This window comes from Molothrus aeneus, chromosome 16, assembly GCF_037042795.1.
Source record: "Molothrus aeneus isolate 106 chromosome 16, BPBGC_Maene_1.0, whole genome shotgun sequence".
NCBI lineage: Eukaryota > Metazoa > Chordata > Aves > Passeriformes > Icteridae > Molothrus > Molothrus aeneus.
In genome coordinates, this window is record NC_089661.1 from 198785 (window position 1) to 221805 (window position 23021).

A 23021-nucleotide genomic window follows, 5' to 3' on the forward strand; every position below is an offset into this window, starting at 1 on the left:
AAACTGCTGGGCTTCATTCTACCCCTTCAGAAGAGTTCAAAACAAAGGGATACCTCTGCCAACAGAGACAAGTAATTCAGCAGCACAGAACCGTCTTCCATCCTCTCAAGGGACTTGCTATTAGCCATGTCCTACTTCTTCCTTCTGGACCTATTTATTTTTTCCTACCAGGCCTCCAACTGCATTGTAGCTGCATCACTATTAATCTTGCTCTTATCTTTGGCACTTTCAGTTCTTGCTCTACAGAGCAGGACACACACAACAGAATGATTGAATCTTTCTCTGTCAGAACAAAGGTATATCCAACAGATGAATATGACCTCCCTCAGCAAAAAGAACCTGGGTTGAAGGCACTTACAGCAGCTTCTCACACCGGCTCTGGAGTTGGGTAATTGCCCTCAGATAATTTTACATCTTTCTGTTATGACTGTAATTCTTCTCTACTGAGCTGAAGTGCAGGTGTCAAAGCACCTCTGCATTTGAAGTATCTCAGGAAGGTCTGAGGTTCAGTACCCAGTAACTGTAACTTCCAGCACTGCAAAAGGAAGCAGACTCTGAGTGTAATTTGCTGACATACCTCTGCCACGTCTGCCAGGGACCGCGACACAAAGGAGTCCCGTGAGTTTCCATCCAGCAGGCTGGGTCCCAGTAAGGAGGTGCCACTGGTGTTCCCAGCTGGAGCTGGTAACATTTTTCGTCCCTTCTCTGGGGAGATGAAACTTGCTACAAAGAAAAGGCACATCAGTAAGTCATTGCACTGAGTGTTCTTAACTGGGAGGATAAAAAAGAAGGGCAAGGAAATTCAAAATGGAGGAGAGATATCCATTTCTTCCACCTTTTAAAAATTATGTGTTGCCAGCATTGATACCACACTGCTAAGAGTAAGAAGACTTATTACACTGGCTCCATGAATTATTAATTAAAAAAAACCTCTCAACAACTAAACCTCAACCAAATCCAGTGAGCGATCTCATGTCTTTGAAATAGTACTTATCAAGCACACAACAAAGTCTGTTTTTCCACCAGCAGGGCCAAAGACATCTGTTCATTTTGGCACAACAGTCCAAATGTCTCAGCCTAACTGATGAGTCAGGCTCCAAACAGACTACATGGAACTGCCAAGGAATTACTTGTCCCAAGCTATGGGCCCCAATCTAGCAACAGGATCTTTTCAGGAACAGACTTGTAAAGAGAGAGAAAATGTACTCAAGGCAACACCGTGGAAATGAAAGCAAGAAGTATTTGGAATAATTCTACAAATGTCCTATTGGGTTTACAATTTTTCAAAGGATTCACTTCTGTTAAACAATGTTGGGGTTTTTTTTGTTAACAGGAAAACGGTTTTGGGTTGCACTTCTCTCTATCTGGACACTTACAGAACAAGCTGCTGAGGGAGGAGTCTGTGGAGTCATTGGGGTACCACTGGGGATCATGGGTGGGAGATGCAATCCAGTTCTGCTGAGGACTACTGGATGGGGATGGAAGACTTTTGGAGCTGTCACTGCCATTCAGCTTTGCAGGAGAGAGAGAAACACCTTCACCTGTAAGCCGATGTTGGGGATCACGAATTCAGTCAATATGGTAAAATTACAGGACACTGCAACAATTTTTGTTTATAAAGGAAAAAAACCCCAAACAACAACAATAACCTCCCCCCGCCCCATATTTGCTAGAAAATAAAGGTCGGGCACAGAATTTTATTTCCAACACATTTGGAAACAAACAAACAAAGAAAAAACAAACCCACAAAAACCTCATAACCCAAGAACTCCTTCCTGGAAAAGTTTCTGCTGCTATGTAAGATGTCAGGAATTTTTTTTAAGTTGATAGGCAGACTTTAGCTACCCTTAGACTTACTGTATTGGCCAGAGCTAATGGCTATTTCAATGATGGAATCGCTGATCTGAGTGGCAGGTTCGCCTTGGGAAAGCACATCTTCAGGTGGTCCAGGCAGGGAAATATCCAAGAGAGCAGAAACATTGGGAGGAGAGAGCCGAGTACTGGAAGCTTCTGATGAGGGAAGTGGAGGGGTGGACAGACCATTCTGGAGAGAAGTCTTGGCCAGTTCTGGCATAGAAAGGACTGATGTACCCTGTTACAAAAAATGGAATTAAGTGTTCATAAATTTATTAAGAACTCAGGAAACTAAAAAGGCACGTTTTGGCTCCTGAGTATCAGATTAAAACCAGACTTCTAAGGGAAAAAATCCAGTAGATATTATGCCTAAATTAGAGGAATATACTATTTATATAATAAATCTGTATTATTTTAATGAAAAGTACCTGTAAGCATAAATAAATATGCTTCAGCCCATATCCTGCCAAATAATCTGAAATAATATGAATCTGTAACATTCCAAAGACAGCCTACATAACAGAACAAGCATAATCTTAAAATTAACATAATTTTGAAATATCTACAAGACAGTTCCCAATAGATATGTATTAATTTGACTTTGTGTAGGCAAAACCCTTTAACTCCTGGAAGAGAATACACATATTTTAAACTGGTAACTCACATTTATTCACTTTTTGCAGCCAGACTTCCCAAAATTCAACTGATCTTTAAGGAGTCTCATTACCAGTACCTCATCGTAGAACTGTAACTTTTTTTTGATGTAGTGTATACACAGCTGTTGTAACAGCAAGAACCAGAACCCAAGGCCCCATTACCACAATAAATGCCTCATAGGTTCATGTCCTAACATCTTAAAAAATCTTAATCTCCTTTATGCTCTCCAATTAAACTAATTTTTTCACATGCAGGCATCACAGTGAGCATGGAAAGTACTTCCACTGAAGAAAAGAAGAGACTGTATTCTGAGGCCTAAAAATCCAGCACCAGGTCCTGGATCCCAGTGGAGAAAGAGTCTGGGGACAAGATGACAACACCTCCTACAATAGTGCCATCACAGTTACTCTTTAAGTATCTGTCTATGTTTCACTGGATCCTGTACAATGAACAGTGAATTTCTGGAAAGGATGCTGACATTACAATCACAATGTTAGTCCTAATAATCCTCCTTTAGCTACATGGAGGCATCAGGACTGCAAACTGCTGAAATGAACCCTTGTGATGTCTAAAATATGCACATAGATACAGCAGAGCGATTATAAACTCCTCCACTCTATTAAGAGATATGTAAAGCTTGTTTGTCCCTCACAGGTCAGGGACTGTCAGCGTCACTTAGATTTTAGGGAATGGCACACACACATATTTAGGCAGCTTTCCTAAACTTCTTTAAACTTCTTCAGATGCTAAGGATTTAATTTCCACTAGACATTACCAGTGGTGCACAATTACCTGGGAGTAGAGAGTTTTAACTAGCAATAGCAGTGGTATTTTCACAGAACATTACCCATTCTAAAGCATTGTTCCTCCAGCACACACTGTACCTGGAAGCCATCCTGCTCGGGGCGGGTCGGCAGGCTGATGTACGGCACCCGGCACCCTGGGCCTGAGCCCTGCAAGCACAACAGAAACCACATGAGTGACCAGCTGGGGAGGGAAGAGATAAAGGCCTATCACCATTCACCTGTGCTCTTCATATATCTCATGTCTTTCAAAATGGTACATCAACTCCCTCAGAACATGACATGGACCAACATGTGTCTGGGTCTCAATGAAAGAAACAGCAAGGAGAAATTACAGTTTCCATTCCAAATACAATCCCAAAAAGTCCACGTTTTGCCCCAGATTCCCTCTTGAATTTCTGAAATGCCATCATTTTTTTCAAGCGAGATTTCTGGATTGCCAAGTTCAATGCTCTACAAGCTGCAACCCATTTTACAGGATGGAAATTCATTCAGTGAGATGATGCTTTGATCCCTCAACCCCGAATACACAGTACATAACACAGACTGGGTCTGCCATGACAGCAGTGTCTAACAGCAAGCCCCAGGAAAAAGCTCACTGAGGAATCATAATAATACAGCTTTCTTATACAATGAAAGAACAAGACAGTTAAGCACTTGAAAAAAGCTTGTTTAAGAGCCTCTGACCTCCACAGTGGTGATGGAGCCTCCATTCTGATGTGCTACTGCTGGCTCCTGCCCTGTCACTACTGTAGGCACTGCATCCGGTGACAATGGAGACACACCTGGCAAACCATCTGCATCCAGGACAGGCATGGGACTACCAGGGATAATGCCAGCACTTTTAGCTGCCAAGTCAATAGCACCTTGGGTGAGACAAAACACCAAAAAACATATTACAAGCTTCTTCTTCACTTTGTTATGATTCTCTAAAAGATGATTTTTTTAAACTTACCCAGAGTCAAAACTACGCCTATGTAAAAAAGCAGCAATGGTAATGATCTGATCATCTGGGTCAGCTGCTTCTCTGCACCAAGTGTAACACTGCTTTTAGCTAAAGTTTTTAACTTTTCTGCCCTGTTCCAACCTCTTACTAGGTATATCAAAATAGCTGACAAACATCCCACTTCCCCTCCCATTCTTCTATTTTTTTTTCTTTTTGTCCTCCAAATTGCTAAGTAATTATGCAATTTCCAGAAATTTTCTATGGGTTACTAGAGGAGGTCTAGAAACAATAGAGCCTTATTTTGTTATCTTGCCTCTGACAGCCATGTAGACTCTGTGTAAAAACTGTAGGTTGTTGTAAGGGTCAACCTCACTCAGACCTATTAAAATCCACTTCAAACATCTGAATGTCTTCTCATCTCAGAAGAATCCTCTAGGTAAAACATAGATGCAGTCACTGTTTTAACCTCATTAATTGTTCTAATTAATGGAACCCACTCTCTACTGCGAGACAGTACCTGCCTGGAGGACACCAGCATGGGTTTTATTCCAGAATTCAGAGTTACTTACTAGACAAATGGTTGGTGGCCTGTGTTGGAAGAACTTTGGGCACAATTGGACGAGAAACAGCAGCTTTGGTCAGTGAGGACTGGATTGGCCTAAATGAACCTCTCCCTAGGGGGAAGCATTAATACCTTTCAGGCAAATGAAATCTAACACCTTTAAAGCAGAACACAACACAATTCAATGGAAGCAAATAAATTCTAAACAGCAGCAAGCTGCAGGAATGCAAGTAGTGGAGATGATGGAATAGCACTAAAATAAGTGATGTGAGCTAAGCAGTGTCTTGCCACAGGCATGCAACAGCGAGTGCTGCTGTGCTATTGGAGCTGCTCTCATACTGTCAGTGAAGACAACCCTTCAGGCCTCATGCTGCTTTTCATGGGGGATCACCTGTACTACCACTGTACTCAAGAGTGTACCAGCAGAAAAGGACACATGGGCAGTGGATTGCTTATGCTGTATAAAATTTAGACCGTATCCCCGGTACTAGGCTAAGTCCAATATAAAATCTAGACAAATTATTACACCCTACAGAACAAAAATTCCTATCTAAGTATTTTATTCCAAATTTCATCTTCCTGTTGAGAACTCCTTGCTCTTCTGTGATTTCAATCTTGGGAAATTGAAGAAAAAAATTTTATAAAAAGCACGACTTGCTTCACAATGATCCAGGAGAGCAATTCCATCATCCTGAAGGCTAGTGACACTGTCATTTCAAAAGAGTATTTTCTTCTTTTTAGAAATTACTTCTTTATGCAGTTTTAAGGGACACCTTTCAGTTTGTAGAAGTGCTAGACTCACCTGTAATGGATGAGTTGGATAAGATAGAAAAGGAACAGACATGCTGGGACGGATTTCCAGACGGTCTAGGGAGCAGTGTTCTCTATGTGAGAGAAACAATAAACCAGAACAGATTTAAACACAGAGAGTAACACTCATCATGTAAGTTGCAGGAGTTCACAAGACCTTCCAGAATAGCAGAGTATTTCTGTAGCATTACTATCATGCACCAGACACAGCAATGTGATCAGTGTGCTCTTGAGAAAAAAGCTACAGAAAGGAATTATGTGTTTTCCCTGTGAACTACTAAAACAATGTATTTCCACATGGAAAATTCTCAGAGAAAGGCTGATTGGAACTATAATCCTCTCTGATTATACTTGCAGTGATTTACAAATCTCTCTCAGAAGTGATTTTAAGCACGGTACCTAGTCTGTGTACAAAGTGATCTGCCCTTAAAATTCAGCAAGTGTAGATGAGCGAGACACCTGTGTGTGCTTGGGAGCTCTTAAAACACACGAAACTGCCCAGATCTGAAGATGTCAGATCAAAAATAGTCCAGGGGTAATTTCTGCATCCCCTACTCTTATACAAAACAGAAGAGAAAAAAATGGCATAGTGACACTTGTGACCTTTGTTTTCCCCAGTTTACTATTAATTAGGTTTCAGGTTTCAGATTTGTTTTTCTCACCTGCCTCTGGTGTTCCTGTCACATGTGCCTTTTCCCAGGGTTAACAGAGCAGTCTGAAGGAGGGTAATACCTGTCTGTCACCAAAGCACCACAACAACCGGCCATTCCTTCCATACATCTTTTTCCAAGTCCCATTTTTCCCCAAGAATCGTTGTTCTTTCAGCGTGTGTTATGGCTTATTTCACTACAGAGGCTTATATCCACCACAGTTTAACATCCACTACTGAGCAGGAAGCAGGAAAAGGATATAAAGGAAAATTTTGTAGTTAAGAGGGCTGCCAGCTCCAACACTGCCAGGACAGGACAGTACAGGGACAACACTGCCTACGCCTCAGTGCCAGAAGGCCCAGGTAGCAGAACCTGCTTCCAGGTTTCAAAAGCCTCTTCCAGAGGCTTTTTTATTTCTCCAAACTACCTCAGGCACTGGACTTCCACTGTTGTTGATATTCTTCATACAGGGAATGTAACATGGCTAGTTACACTAGAGATTGAAGTGTTTGTTCCTTCATAATTTCAGCTTTATATTTCCAGTGGATACATGAGGGAAATCCAGGTTGTTTTTTTTTGTTATGTACAAATTACTACAGCCTTACTGATACTCAGGGAGCAAAACAGGCATTTACACTTTGCTCTGACCTGTACTACCAGTGGCTTCCGCAAGTGCCTGTTCCGTAACTTCCTGGGCTTCGGAAGGAAGAAGTCCGACTGCATCTGGACAACAACAGGAAATGCATTACAAGTATTTTAAGCATCCAGACACAGAATAAATTATATCCCCCAAATTCTTATTTTCGATAAAGATGAATTAAGAATTTACCAGAATACTATGTTTTGCTTCAGATAGCACAATATCCTTCCTGCTAGAGTCAGAATATTTTCCACCAAGGATGTATTTTTTCTTCTTTTTTTATGGAGATAAAGCTTTGTCCCAAAAAGCCATTTCATTACCAACTACTTCAGCTTCCTACAAAATTCTTACTGAGATTGTGTACATAAAAATTAGAATTTGACTTATGTACAGCAATGAGGCAATGTTAAAATTAGCTACACATCAGAAGGGGATAAGTTTTTGCTAAATCTAGCACATATATTTGCTGGAGCAACTTAATTAGACAGCAAATAAGTGTCATCAGGCTGTGGGATGGTATTCAGATTTGAATTACCTGAATTACCCGAACAGGTAATGTCAGTTCAAAGCAGTTACATAGTTAAAATTTCACTCAGCTCATTTAATACAATGTTAAACTTAAACATGATAAGAAGCACTGCTTCACAAGGCAGCCATACTTTCTGAGGAATTCAGAATCCCTGTGATACCTCCTGGAAGCTGGCTCATGCACACCATGCTGCATTTTCTATTCAGTCCTCTCACTTACACTGATGGTGTCCAGGTGCTGCCGGAAGGTCAGCTCTGCTTCCTTGCTGGGTAGGAACAGTTTCCCATGGCGGCTGTTGGGGGGCAGGGTTGTAGGGACTGCAAACAGTCCACTGTCAGCCTCAGTGCTCCCAGAACTTGAAGGACTAGCCACCAAGAGAGGTCTAGGGAGGTTTCTCAAACCTAGAATATTTTAACAGCAATTTAAATTAAATAACGTGAAAACAAAAAGGAAATAACTCTTTAGTAGCTGAAGGGTTGTAGAGAGCTGGGATTTAAGGATTCAGGCTTTGTCACCAGCTGTTTCCAAAATCAGGAATCTCTCCATATTTCAGTTGTCCCATCTGCAAACTGACAGTATTTACCTTCTATGAACACCACTAATATTCACTTGCTTTGAATTCTTGGAAGTATGGGAGTCAATGTAATTGTACACTACTGAAGAAACTAGAATTGAAGCCCTATTTTCAGCCCCACATAGACTGTGATAATCAGTTTATCTGTTCGGCTTGTAGGCATACCTGAGGGCCTATCCCAGTAAACAAACTATATCTACCATTTTTTATGTAGGGGAAGATAATACAAACACAGAGCCATTTTACTGTGTTTATGATTTATTTACTCCCCACCCCTTCTTTCCTTATAGTAATTTGAAGTGGAATCCCAATAATATCGATCGGGTGATGGAGCAGAGATCAATTTACCAAAGACCTTCCCAAAGACAGACTGTCTTCAAAATACATTTGGCACAGTGAAATAATGGTAACTTGTCTGAGTGAAACTTGTCTATTAATGTTTAAGTTTAAAAAAAATGTGGTAGGATTTCCCTCTGCATACAGCCAGCTTCGATGAAAGCCAGCATTGTTAGCCTGTTACTCTGAGGTAGCAAAGATCCACACTGGTGCTTTACAGCACCAGTTAACCCAGTTAACCTGCTCCTGGGTTCACTGCTTCTCAGAGCAGGGGTGTGAAAAGGACTGCCTAAAAATCACAACTGGTCCCAGTAATCCCAACACCATCACAAACTTTCCTGAAGGCATAAACATTTGGTGGCAAATGCAACTGGGACAGAAGCACAGAACCAAAATTCTTGGCCTGCATGGCTGGGGCTCACAGGTTACAGCAGCCATACCTCCTATTAAAGAAAAGGCAATTCATAATCATTCTCTATCTGATAATCATAGAATCACACAACTGATTTGGGTCGGAAGAGACCTTGAAGCTCATCTCATTCCACCCCCTGCCATGGGCGGGACAACTTCACTATCCCAGGTTGCTCCAAACCCCATCCAACCTGGCCTTGAACACTGCCAGGCATCCGGGGTGGACACAACTTCTCTGGGCAACCTGTGCCAGGGCCTCACCACCCTCACAGGGAAGAATTTCTTCCTAATATTTAATTTAAACCTATAGTGGCAGGATGGCACAGAAAATCTTCAGTAAATATTTATCGACAGATTTTACACTGGGCATTTACTTGCCTGTTTTGTAAGCTGATATTCTCTTGAGATCTCACACCCTGTGCCAGTCAGCATGTACTGGTTCAGGCTGGGAGGGGGTCAATTTTCTTCAGTGGCAGTTTTGGATTTGCGTTGCAAACAGTGCTCATAACTCAGGGATGCTTTAATTACTAATGAGCAGGACTTACACTGGTCAAGGCCTTTGCTGCTCCTCACCCCACACTGCCAGTGAGGGGGCTGGGGATGCATGAAGAACTGGGAGGGGACACAGCCAGGACAGCTGATCCCAGCTGAACACAGTGATATCCCACACCATGGGGGGTCATGCTTAGCATAAGGAGCCGGGGAAAGAAGGAGGAATGGGGTGGACATTCAGAGTGACAGCATTTGCCTTCCCAAGTTACTATAACTTATGATGCAGCCCTGCTGTCTTGTGGATGGTTGAACACCTGCCTGCCCAGGGGAAGCGGGGAACGAATTCCTTGCTCTGCTTTGCATGCACAGCATTTGCTTTCCCTAATAAACTGTTTTTATTTCAAACCATGAGTTCTCTCAGTTTTACTCTTTCAGTTCTCCCCCATTCCACCAAAGGGGAGTAACTAAGCAGCTGCATAGGGCTGAGTTGCTGGCTGGGATTAAACCATGACACAGCTCCCAAAAAACCCAAGCATCTTCTCTATGAGTGACTAAGGAGAGTTCTTCTGGATTGTGAACTGCATTACTGATGTGCATTGTTATTCAAGATTCAAAGCAGCACAGGACTTAGGACAATTCTAAAGCAAATTAGCACACACCAATGTTCTCACACAGTGAAGTTCCTAAGAGTAAGAGCATTTCTCCATCCAGTGTTTCATCTCTGGGAAGTTCTCATTATGGTGTGAGGTATTAGTGAGTTGATTTCATCAAGTGGATTTTTAGGAATACTCACCTGAGGAGCTGGAAGCAGCACCAGGAGAAAAAGTCTTGTTGCGAAGGGCAGACTGATTGCGTGTGCAGCCAGGACTCCTGGTGTTGATGGCAATTACCTTTCCCGGGGGAGTCAGGGCCTGCTCCTCCTGAGCAGGCTTTATAGGTGACGTGGCAATAGAGCTCATCTCGGGCGTCTGAAAATGCACATTAAATGAACATTTTGTGCTGGTACAACAAATGTATTGTGAAACTCACTGTACTTAGGAAGACTTAAAATCTGACATACTACAACACCTTAAACTACTGTAAGCAATATCTCCTAGTGGGCACGAGGGGCAGCTGAAATTACCTTCCTGCCCATTTAGCATTGTTGGATGTCACCAATTCAATACATTAATTTATGTTACAATTGGGTTAACACTCAACAAGCTTCACACAACGTGCTGGATCACCGTGGGATAGAAAGAAAGAGAAAAAAATAGTGTTGGTTTTAATTCAGTGCAAAGCTATTTTTCATAAACTCCATACAGAGGGCTGCTCTGGTGAGAGCAGACAAAAACATTTTAATTCTCTCTTAATTCTAATCAAGTAGAGTTTTGAATTTTTCCCTTCTCTTTCACACTGTAACACAGCACTAACAAGAGACATATGTGCATCGATAATTTTACAGGCCTATCCAATTGTTTCATTAAGTTATTTAAACTGTTTTCTAGAAAACCCTCCCTTTTTAATTAATTTTAAGCAATCACAGGCTTAAAATTACACCCACTGCTCAACTGCAAGGCCACTTCATAGTTCATTTTATGCTGATGATTTTCATTTAAAGAATGAACCACAGCACAGCTGGCTACTTTGGCTGTTACAGATTATCTGGAGAAAACAGCAGGCACGCACACAATCAATCCTTCCTCTTAAAATATCCTGTGGCAAAAATACCATAGTTCCTGTCATTATTTGACGAAATGCAACTTTCAAGACATGTACAGTGCTTTCAGTGAGGCTGTGAATATCTTCCTGGCCTTTGCAATATCAGTGCCACAATGTTCATGTTTCAAGGAGAGTATGTTTTTCTGAAAAGCAGTGAGAATAAAGTGGTATTTGACAAATTAAAGGTTGTTTTCCTTTTTTTTCTTCTGGAATGTACAATATAGTATATATCCTTAAAGAGCTCCTTTGCTGTTCAGTAGTGCTATGCTACTATAAGACAGCCAAGAGTGTGAAAGTGATGGAAAAAGACATGCAAATCCTAACTGCTGGTTCCTCCCCCCTCTTCAATTCCTCTCCCCCCAAGGTCTCAGGGATGTCCTTCTTTATAGTTTGTGATTGTTTCATCATGTCATGCCTAGCAGTCACCTGTGTCACCAGAAGTAAAAGTAGATGCCAAAGAGGAGACAGCGGCCCAGATCTGTGAGATGTCAGACCAAAGGCCTTTGCAGTTTAAACAAAGTCTATATCTGGAGCTACATCTGAACAAAGATGGGTTTAAAGTTATAAAATCCTTCATTCCATGTCTGTAGAATCAGGTTCAAAAGGAACTTTGAGTGGAGTTAAATCACTAACAAACAAGGATTAAAGAACTCTGTGTTTGGGAAGAGTGATACATTTGCATCCTGGGTGGCACAGAATCTTTAGCTCATCATATCTACCAGAGGCCTTTGAGTAGATCTGCTAAACTCTGTGTCTTTTTAAAAGATGTTTTACAAATTTCAATTGGCTGCACTAGGTGGAATTGGCTGCCCAGGTAACATTGGGGCAAATCTTAAATACAGGTTTACAAAGCACAAGAAGGAAAGCAAGTTCATTCCCTAAGGTCTGCCTAAGGACCGGGACTGTTGAACAGCTATCCTGGAGTCTGGGAACTTTTACACAAATCAACTGAGGCAGGCACAGTTCTATTGACTCTGCTGTTCTGAAGAAATACTTTCTTTTCACTCTCACACTGTGTAATTTGAACTACATAAATATTGAAAATCAATGCATTTTTCATGTGCGATAATAATCTCATCCAGGCTCCATTTCCCACAAAAGGTTGGATTAGATGATCTTCCAAGGCCCCTTCCAACCTGGGCTGTTTTAAGGTTCCATAAATCTGAGAGATAAGAGAGAACAGAAGGCACCTCACCTCAGAGCTGATCTTTTGAGTAATCACATTAAATGTTCACTGGAACACCAATGAGACTCACAGCAAACTAGACGCTAAAAGGCAGTATAAAAAGCATATTGAAGCAAAGTCCACTCTGTAGCCAGCTGTCTTGTGTGGTGGTTTTTGTATAATTTAAACACAGGAATCTCCAAAGCTCTTGACATGGCTAGCTACCGATTTATTGTGAATGCACAACTGGGCAATTATTCCCCAAATGAAACTAGAGTTTAGCATCTGGAGCATGAACAAGAGCCACTTACTGGTTTGGGATTGACTTCAGTAGAGATGAGTCTCAGAAGGCAATTCAAGAGTCTCTGCTTGTGCAAGGTAGGACATGCAGGGACAGCACTTGACTCAGGTATCTGCTCTCTAGCATGCTGGGTTTCTGGCTCCAAGACAGCCAACCAGTCATATTCCAGCTGCAGCTTGTTCGGTTTGCCCATCATGAGGTAGACTTCAGCCAGTGTAAGGCTCTCAGAGGTTCGCAGACTCCATCCTTCTTCTCTCACTTGTTGGGAGAGCCGACTTGGGTCATCCTTGAGAGACTTTGTACTGGATTGTCCCTGAGGTGGAGGTGGAAACGAGGAGCCCAGCTTCTCTTGAGAATCCTCCATTACTGCATCCGTGATATCCTTGGTACAAGCATCAAGCTGCTGGCCCTGGTTGTGGCTTGCCTGAGTTTCATATCTGCTGCTGCCAGGGGAAGCCACACCACCTCTCAGTAGCTGGGAACAAGAGTCAGAGGTCTCTGCACTCCTCCTGCTTGGAAAAGCCACTGGAGAAGCATTACCAGCTGCTGAAGCAGAGTCTTTCCCATGCAGTTTGTCTGTGCAGGAACATTTCTCTGGGACGATTAGGTCCTGGCAGGACTTCATGTACCGTGGGAATGGATCAAGCAGAGAGAGCTCCTCCACATCAGGGATCCTGCTGCAAGCACACTCTGTGCTGCACGAAGGTAGCACACCTGCCTGGTCACTAGCCAGGGCCTCCCTGCCCTCCATGCAGGGGACCACTGAGCTCAGCTTTTCCTGGTGCCCTCCGGGATCCTGAAGTCCAGAAGGTGGTTTCTGGAGGGAATTAGTGATGCCAAGATTTGAGGCTATTCCTTCCACCAGGACAGGCTCTGGGGCACCATCTTCAGTGCTTGCAGAAACTTCAGTTGTAGGCTGCAAGGTTCTGCTGGGCTCTGTAGTGCTGTCTCCCCTTCCCACACCCTTACCTTCCATCCCCCGCAGGTATTTCAGCTGTCCCCTTGCTGTCCCCTGACCACTCTGTATGCCAAGGATTTGGGCAGGGGGGAGTAAGTGAGAATCTTTTGTGTTCTGTTTGCATTTGCCCGTTTCCTGCCAATGCACGGTACAGAAGGCCTTGGAGTGGACCACTCTGGCTACCCCAGGCAGTGGAGTGATGGTACAGTTCTCCCCTGGAAAGAGATGGAGCATCACTTTCTCCTCTGAGAAGCTGCCTCTTGTTTCTGAGTCTCTGGAGTCTCGAAGTTGCTGTTCTTCAAGTGTTTTACGCTAAAAAAAGATGTGTCAAAGAATGTAACAGTCATCTGCCCCTTCCAAAAAAGCACCTGGGAGCCTATTTTGCAAGTTAAAAAAAAAAAAAAAAAGAAAAGAAAAGAAAACCTAACTGATCGAGGATATGTTCTCTATTCGCACAGATTATAGTGAAGACAACTATAATCAAAAATTAGGTTCTTTGTGGTGATAAAGACTGCAGTGAAGACCTGCTACAAGCCCAAATATCCATTCCAAACAAAATTACCTCCTTGTTTCACACACCACTGTAATTGTAACAAAAACAAACCCAATCAACAAACCCCAATAAAACCAAGCAAAACCTCTAACACTGCACAGCAAAGCAGCCTCTCAGGAGTGCAGCAAACTCCACCTTACACACTTTGACATCCTTCAGAGTTTCAAGTGCTATGCTGCTGCTTCTTCCAGGCTCACAAATTAAACAGAAAAGCCTGAAAGAAAGGCCAAAGAAGTGGATAACCTACAAGTCAGAAGGACTAGGTTCAGAACAGAACAGTTGCTAACTCACAGATCTTTCTATTGCATGGATCAAATTTCAGAGGCAGGGACACCCTGAACACTGTATGGCTCAGACAGTGCAGATACATTGCAGGTAGCAGCTACCTCAACAAGAAGCTTAAGCCTATATTGGTGAAACTGCACAAAGTGCAAAGATCTGTCCTTAATCTCTTGGCTGAAACTGGAAACAGAATAGTCAGTTATTATCCAGGCTGTATTGGGGTCACCTAGTGATAATGAACCAGACTAAGATCACTGTTTGAGGAAACTAAATCAAGTCAGGAACATAATTTTTTCTTAACTAGCTTTTATGGGATCATAACAGAGAAGAGTTGAGGTAAAAGCAGAACACTATGGGATCTCCCACAAAAGCTTCCACTAGTGATGCTGAGACTTTATCTGTGTCTTTACTAAGCAGGGACTGGTATATTTATGAAGTAGATTCACTTTTACGATGCAAAACTGAACTTGGAATAGGAAGCGAATTTCTCCCAGGACACAGCACGTGGAACAGACTGAGCAGGAAAAGGATACAACCCGCACTTCATGTAGAGCCCACTTCTGCTTCAGGAATTCAAGGAGGCTGGAGACCTTCCGATGTAACTCCACGATCATCCTGTACGCAAGAGAAGCAGAGCGAGGGAAGAGAGAACAACTTGTCAGCAGGAGCTCCAAGTCCTAACCTTGATGCTAGAAGGGGAATTAAGGAATAAACTGGCATTCTATAATGCCAGCACAAAGAATACTCCCAAGTGCTAAGAAAAACGGCCACAACAAAAAACATATGTTATCCCACAACTTTAAAATTTCGGTTAATTCACAACTGTGGCAACTCAAACATTCTAAAAGCCTGTCAGATAAACCTGACTGCCATGATTCAAGAAACTATTTTTTTTCCAGACAGAAGAAGATAGGAAAAGATGGCAGGACTTAACTGAACTGCAAAAGTGCAGGCAAAGCACGAAGTGACTACATAAAGTATAAAAAGAAAGAGAAAAGAGGGCACAAAAGACAAACATTTACTTTTTGAAAGCATTTTACTAAATTAACCTAATGCAGAGAAGAGAATGGATATTTTTATCATGATCTTTGGTCACTACACTGAAGTGTTGCATTTGAAACAACATTCAACATCACAGAGGTCTCACGTTTGCTGTTCCAAGTTCTGGATCAGATGTAAGGACCAGGATGAACAGCCACTGATGACACTGAACAGCTGCTGCACCAGCAATGTTTTTCAAGGGAGAAACTACGAACACTTTCCATGCTACTTTAATCAATGGGTACAGGTGAAATGTTCAGAGCCTTGGTGCAGGCACCTCTGACCACTGTGTATATTCCCTTCTCTCTGTCAATGGTACATGCAATACAGATTTTAGTAGAACCAAGGCTACTATCTCCATTTTACTTGCCCTCTGCTCTGACATTAAGTGGCACAAACTGTACTCATCTCCAAAGCTAGTAGCTCTCTCATTACTCAAATTAAAAGATATAAAGAACAATGGCAATCTAATTGTTCCACATGATAACTCATGTTTACAAACCATGCAATGGTTAGACAAAGGCTTCAGACTAAGTAGCCTTAGGACATCTGCATTATCATAGATGAACTGCCCAACTGGAAAAGAGAGCCCTGAAGAAAGAGGAAGGGGCTAGGATGCTGCTCATCTATTTCCCTATTCTGAGCACCACAATCAGTTCTCCATTACCTAAGCCGTGGGTTCTGGGCAAGACTCTGTACTCGAGCCCATGCATGGTTATTCCGTGGCTGCAACTCCACAGGGACCTTGAGGGGAAGTCGTACTGGCTTTTGGTCCTCTTCATCACTCACACCTGAATGGAGATGAAGCACAAAGGGTCAAAGCAACGACAACTCAGTCACAGCACTGTATGCTCAGTTACACAATACAAAAGATCAGACACCACCATCACCTACAGACAACTTGAGGAGTTCAGCTTCACCAGTGGAACCCACTTCCTTAATTACCTTTTCTTTCAATATGTTCTTATCCTTGGACACTGTAGTGGTACTGGGGATTCCAGTTGAGCAAGCAGTGTCAAAAATCAGACCTCTAGAAACTTTGAGCAAGTACAGTATTTCAGACCTTTGAACAGCCTGATTCTACTTACTTGAGAATAAGGAAGTCAACAAAAAACCCAAAATGAAATCATACACAGCTGAATAGGAAAAGGTAAAAAATTTGAAAATGTTCAATGCTAAACACTATACTACTGCTGATTCACTAGCACCTTCACATACAGTGAAATCAGCAGTGAACTGGTCTGGTGTGGGTATTTCCTTTTCAAGTTAGCTGGTAAGAAAACTGCCTGAGTCCTGGAGTTACTGGGGTTACACGAGCAAACAGGCCAAGACGGAATACTATGCCCAGGACAAACATGCAACAGCCCAAATTTCCCTGCCAGTGATGGACACACCAGAACAAGCCTGCTCACTTTCTATGCTTCCAGCCATCTTCTAGAACACCCTCATGTTCCAGCATCTTTTACTCACCATCTGGATCACAGAGTTTCTTCAAAGCCCTGCACATGGGAGCTTTGATACGCAGGTTTCTGCCTTTGTAACGAACAGTTGTAGCCCTGGATATATGAAAAGAGAAGTACTTAGAGGAACCAGTAACAACATTACGTGAATACAGACCTATCCATCTTAGGCCCTGGCCTCTTCACCATCCTCATATATGACTTGGACACAGGACTGGAAGAGATACTAAGCAAGTCTGCAGATTATACAAAATTGGGAGAAGCCATAGACTCCCATGAAGGCAGGGAGGCCCTGCAGAGAGAGCTCAACAAATCAGAGGACTGGGCAATCACCAACCATGTGAAGTTCAACAAGGGAAAGTGCCAGATTGTGCACCTGGGATGGGGCAACCTTGGATGTATGGACAGACTGGGGAATGAGATGCTGGGGAGCAGTGCTGCAGAAAGGACCTGGGGGTCCTGGTCGAGGGCCAGTTGGAGCTGAGTCACCAGTGCCCTGGAGCCAAGAGGGAAATCCTTGTTCTGGGGGTACCTGGTCCAGCATTGCCAGCCGGGACGGGAGGGGATTGTCCCACTCTGCTTTGCACTGGAGCGGCCTCACCTTGAGTATTCTGTGCAGTTTTAATCACTACCATATAATAAAGATATTAAACTATTAGAGAATGTCCAAATGAGGGCAATGAAAATGGTGAAGGGGGAAGCCATATGAGGACTGGCTGAGGGCACTTGGTCTATTCAGCCTGGAGGAAAGGAAACCAAAGGGAGACCTCCTTGCAGTTGCAACTTCCTCATGAGGGAAAAAGAAGGGGCAGACATCAATTTCTTCTCTGTGCTGGTCACTGGTGACAGGACCCAAGGAAATGGTCTGAAGTTGTATGAGGGCAGGTGTAGGTTGGATATTAGAAAAAGCTTCTTCCCCCAGTACTTAGGCACTGAACAGGCTCCCCAGGGCAGTGGTCACAGCACCAACCCTGACAGAGATCAAGAAGCATCAGGACAATGCTCTCAGGCACAGTGTGACTCTTGGAGATGGTGCTGTGCAAGGCTGAAAGCTGACCTTGATGACCCCTGTCCCTTCCAACTCAGCTTATTCTGTGATCAGGGACACAGAGCAAAACACCATCATGGCTATAGGAATGAAAACAGAAATGTAAGGGTCTGTAGTGCAAGTTCATGGAGCATTCAGTTCTTCCTATAACCTTATTTTTCGTTGTGGAAGCGCTACTCTTGTGACTCTCCTCTTCCAGACTTTCATTAAACACTTGATTGTCCACCCAGGGAGGGACTTCTGTTTTATAAGTGGACCAGGTATATCATGTTACTTTGGTTCAAGAGTACCCTCACAGACAGCTGCTTCATAAAAGACAAGTGGTTTTGATTTAATCTTCCCTTTATACCTATGACTCTTAATTATAGGAAGAAAGAGTCTGAAGTCCTTGCAGTCTTTCATTTGGAAATACGATCACCATATCTGGTGCAGACATTGAGGTCTAAGAGCTTGTGCAAAAACCTAAACAAAGTAACTTTTTACAGTATGATTTCACTGGTTTAGTTTCAGTATCACTTTAGCAGTTACAAAGATCCTTAAAAGTCAGAGGTAATTTTTGTTTTCACACCATGAAACTACTTGATTTCTTCACTCCATCAGTCCTGTTTTCTTTGTAGGGACTTAAAGGGCACACATTGAGCCTAATCAAATTACCAATGGCAGTATTACTACCTCATACTTGAAGCACTAAGGATCAGCTGGCATAGAAGCAGCAGGACTGAATGCAAATCCTTGTAGTAAAACAAAATAAATTATAAAGAATATTCCTATGCTGTAAGTAAAACACCATCATGCAGGAAGAGCAGTTGTCTACAGTGCTAGGAGGAAAATCTGCAAAAGGGCAGCAGAAGTGGAGGCAGACCTGAGAAGATGGAGCTGATGGGGGGAGCAACTCAAAAGTTTCAGTTACTGAACTGTGACTTTCAATAGATTTAGAATATCCTTGGGCTGGAAAGGCAGATTTCTTTTCAGCTTAATTCTTGGAAAAAATAATTGTTTGAAGACAGTTGGTCCCACCAAGTCCAACAGTGTAAAGTCTCTGTCCGGGTCTTCCAGTGAAAAGACTTAGAGAAGGACACAGAAACCCTTGCAGATATCTCATCAATAAGTTAAGGACGAAAGTTAAAACCTCCTCCTGGGCACCTCAGCCTTAGCATGAGACTCCATATCCTCTTGTATTTATCCTTATATTCAAGTGTAGATATGATTTTATCAGAAAATCAGCATTTTGTAAAATGATCCTCTTCCCTATTTGTAATCTGTTTTAATACAGCAAATTCTTTTCACTACTTGTGCAAGCTGAGACTCTCCTCCTTGATTTTAGCTAATGCAATTCTTTATTATCAAATGTGCCCTTGAAGCACGTGAGTGAAGAGTCAGAAATGGCATTATTATTATCATCATCATAATTATAATTCTGACAGCTAGTACAAGTAAGAAGAGGTTTGGGGAGAGAAACATTTTTATATTAACTGATATAACTATATAAACCAATCAAGTTCTTTGGAAATTGTTTCATCACATGAGTGGAAAGTTATTGAAACAAGGGCCTGGCTGCTCAGAAGGTCCAGAAGGTTTGATCTGCCTAAAACAGCTGAGCTAATTGATCTAAGAAAAAGAAAAAAGAAGAGAAGTGCTGTTGTTCATTTTTATATTTCCTATTTCTGTTCAAGAGCCCAGCAAGTTGGTCATAAAGCATTTATTGTTGAGTCAGGCTTCCTGGTAGTTGTTCGTGCTTCATTTGTCTGCCACCTGTGCAGGTGGACCTTGGGCTGCAGGTATCCATCATCTGTTACCATGGAGCAACTTATAAATGAATCAGCATTACAAACTCCTGCATGCATCTCTATCTGTGCTTCAAAGGGCAGAGAGATGAGAAAAAAACAACCAACCCAACCAAAACCTAAGATAAAAGCCAGAAAAGAAGTGCGAAAAATATAAGTATAAAACCAAAAATCAAACAAAACACTAGGAGGAAAACCACATTGGAGGAAACCAAACAACTGCAAACCTGCTGATACTTATATGGAGAAGCAGGAACCACTGTCTTCCCCGAGCACGAGGGGAAATGGGCGCAGTTCAGAAGTCAGCAAGCAAAGTATACCATTCAGTAAATGAAGAGATATTTACTTTCATGTTTTGTCACAAATGTGACAAAACATTTAAGACTTGCCATGCAAGTTTTCACCCTGCCACTACAGCACTCTTCCACAACAACAGTGATCAATGTTATTTCCATGGTTCCTTCGCACACATTTTAGAATATCCCAGCTCCCCAAATTCAGGTGTTCTGCTTCCCCTAATTCCCTTTTCCATTAGGCACGCTTAGCTTAAAGCAATCTAGGACAGAGTCTAAAGAATAACTTGTTATCAAATTGATATAAAAGCAGATATATTTAGACACTATAATTTTCTAATTCAAATCTGTAGCTGGGAGGCTGGAAGAAGATTATTTCTACAAATTTAAGGGAGAGTACAGTAGAACAGTCAGTCTGCAACAGAACTACTTTTAGCTTCAAAATCCCTTTTTTCTTCTGTTACCTAGATCCTGGATGTCTCCAAATGCAGAAAAGGGTAAGTCTTAAAAAAAGTCACTCTACTGACTATGCATTCAGAATTACCTGTCTGACTTGACACCAAGACCATAACCTGCCTACTTAAAATGGTTTGGTTTATATACTATTTTTTTCAGTATACTAAAATGGTTTGGTTTATATATATTTTTTTCAGTATGAACTGTTATTTTATGATCAAGATTTTTAGAGAGTTACAGATTTCCCCTCAGCATGCCAAAGAGCTTTCCCAAGGAACTGGAGGACAGTGAAGAATCACTCCTATCCCACATAAAGTACATTCAGAATCTGAACCAGACAGAAAAACTAATGCCTTCTAACGGTTTCTGTCTTTCTTACCTTGTGTTATAAAGAGCCTCTCAAGTTGGGGGTTAAAATTACATACACTACGAGACACTGAAGAGTGCTCTGCTTAACTGGTGCACCATTACAATACTTCTTTAATTAAGTGGTTTTTGTGGTTTGGTTGTTTTTGGTTTTTTTAACTTACCCAAAATTTCTACATATTTACAAAGACATCGAGGAAATATTTTTATTTGTTCCTATGTAGTTTTTTTATTAAATGTAAAGGGTGTTGCAAAATCTAAGTAATAATGTTTCCCTCCGAAAAATGAAACAAAACAACAAACCTTCAGTTTAAGTTTATTTAAATTAGTTACTGAGCAGTTCTGCTATACCACTATACATCCTTTTTTTCTTGTTATACATCCAATGACATAATAAATGTGTAGTAAAATTAAAATGCTGTAACAAAAATCTTAGCACAAAGGACTGGACAGAGAGTGGTCCTGTCTTTCAGCAGCTAGAGCAGGCCAGTTGCCCTGAGTATGCTGAACTACTCAGAACAGTTACAGAAGCTGACAGAATAATTCTTAGCTTCCCTTGCATTTATAAAGATGTAAACTGTGATCTATTTTCTGCAAGATTCCCCATTTATTCAACAAGTCCTGTACCACTGGCTGTTGACTAGCCTCATTTGCCTGTTTCTGACATTCTGAAGCCAAGTACAGAGATGTACAACAGGCAAACAGGGATGCATCACACAGAGACTTTGCCGCTACTTACCAGGGTCAGCTGACAACCGGAGTTGTCAGGCACTCCTTAGTATGCATGACCTGGGTTATAAGCTCACTAGGAAGCTTTTACATATGGTTTTCTTATGAGTCTCTGACAGGGTCGTTTGTTTTTCCACACTCCAAGAGATTAGTACAGAAACAAGAGATGCAAAGCAAGCACTGAATTAGAGCAGTTGTCTACAGTGCTAGTCTTAACTCCAGGGTCAGGAGTTGTGCTGCAAATAAATTGCCAGGTAGCTCCTCAGAACCTTTCTTGACTTTTCTTACCAATTAAATGAAGAGAATGTTTACCAACTTAAGGAGTAGATCATTGGAATAATGCATGTTCACATTCCCCATTTTTAATCACTTTGTGTTCACTTTCACTGCTTTCCTCAGTGATAAGCCTTACAAAGTGCATTGCATTCAGAAGAAGAGTGTCACACTTGAAAGAAACATGTTAGCAACTGGAGAAAGAGCTGATTACAAAGAGGGAAGAGGCTCATAGAATTGTACCATCACTGAGCAAGATGAGAAGTTGAACCAACCGAGGTACATGCAATGTGTTTGCTTCTGGGAGCTATGAGGCTGCCCTGCACGTGCAGGTGGTGCAGACATCCAGGTGGTAATGGAGACACAGTTTGTTCTTCTTCAGCTGATGAGGTTCACCACCAAATGGGGTAAGGGATGCAGGAGAAAAAGGGAAACAAAAATGGGCCTCCCAGATGTAGACAAAAAGCCTATGCAAAAGCAACTGGTTAATGTTATGTACACTCTAATTTTGGTGTAGAAGATTAGCATTAATACTTCCAAATGCAAAGACTCCTCTTCCCTAAATGGCTTGTTACAAGACTGGCTTTCACTAAGTAAACACCTAGACTTCACAGAAATCACTAGCCCTCATTAACAATTAATTAGAAGAACTAAAGCCTGAATCATGCAAAGACTGATACTACAGTTCACTAAACATCATCAGGCTCATTTGCTATGCTTTAGTTCGTTTGGATAACCCAGTATAAGAAAGGCACTCTAGTATAGCACAGAGTGACTAAACGAACTGCTGATACTCTATACCATAGAGATATTCGGGAAACTACAGATGAAGGCTCATCCCAGGTCCACTTTAACTGGTAACTCAAATTTAAAGAGATAATTCGCTTTAAGAATAATGCTGTTAAACATACTGTTAATATTTTCCTAATTGTACAAAACCCAAACCACGTGGGAATTCCTCTTTAATTTAAAACCTTGCAGTTAACAGAAGAATGAACAAGTGATTCAAGCATCACACTGAAGACCATCAACACAAGCACACTGTACAAACAGCATCTCCCATGGGAGGAAAGAAACTGATCTGGGAATTCCATTTGAGAACACGAGAAAGGGAGAACCCCAAATATCCGTATTTTGCAAGGTAAAGTCAAAAGACTGCAGCTGCCGAGGGGGCAAACTCCTGCTCCTGTCTACAGTCAAGTTTACTTCATCAATAACTTGCCTACTACAGTGAACACCCTAAAAGCAAGAATGTAAAAGGTAAAAGCAGATCTGTAACAGACAGAAAATAATGATTTTTCAAATCACTTTTAAAGATGGGGTCAAGGAGACATCAATGCCTCCTAA

General features: G+C 41.8%; 1 protein-coding gene across 1 annotated transcript in view; it reads right to left on the bottom strand.

Annotated features, from left to right (window-relative positions):
• The window catches only part of CRAMP1 (cramped chromatin regulator homolog 1), a 47226-nt gene that overhangs the window by 5925 nt on the left and 18280 nt on the right, over nucleotides 1-23021 (bottom strand). The window contains exons 7-20 of the mRNA XM_066560808.1: nucleotides 16736-16821; nucleotides 15933-16056; nucleotides 14758-14839; nucleotides 12442-13701; nucleotides 10058-10232; nucleotides 7671-7852; nucleotides 6931-7005; nucleotides 5625-5706; nucleotides 4830-4934; nucleotides 4002-4180; nucleotides 3396-3464; nucleotides 1858-2092; nucleotides 1377-1541; nucleotides 578-723 (exon numbers count right to left, since the gene is read on the bottom strand). Of these exons, the coding sequence (XP_066416905.1) occupies nucleotides 578-723; nucleotides 1377-1541; nucleotides 1858-2092; nucleotides 3396-3464; nucleotides 4002-4180; nucleotides 4830-4934; nucleotides 5625-5706; nucleotides 6931-7005; nucleotides 7671-7852; nucleotides 10058-10232; nucleotides 12442-13701; nucleotides 14758-14839; nucleotides 15933-16056; nucleotides 16736-16821 (2965 nt within the window). The remainder of the gene's footprint in view (nucleotides 1-577; nucleotides 724-1376; nucleotides 1542-1857; nucleotides 2093-3395; nucleotides 3465-4001; nucleotides 4181-4829; nucleotides 4935-5624; nucleotides 5707-6930; nucleotides 7006-7670; nucleotides 7853-10057; nucleotides 10233-12441; nucleotides 13702-14757; nucleotides 14840-15932; nucleotides 16057-16735; nucleotides 16822-23021) is intronic.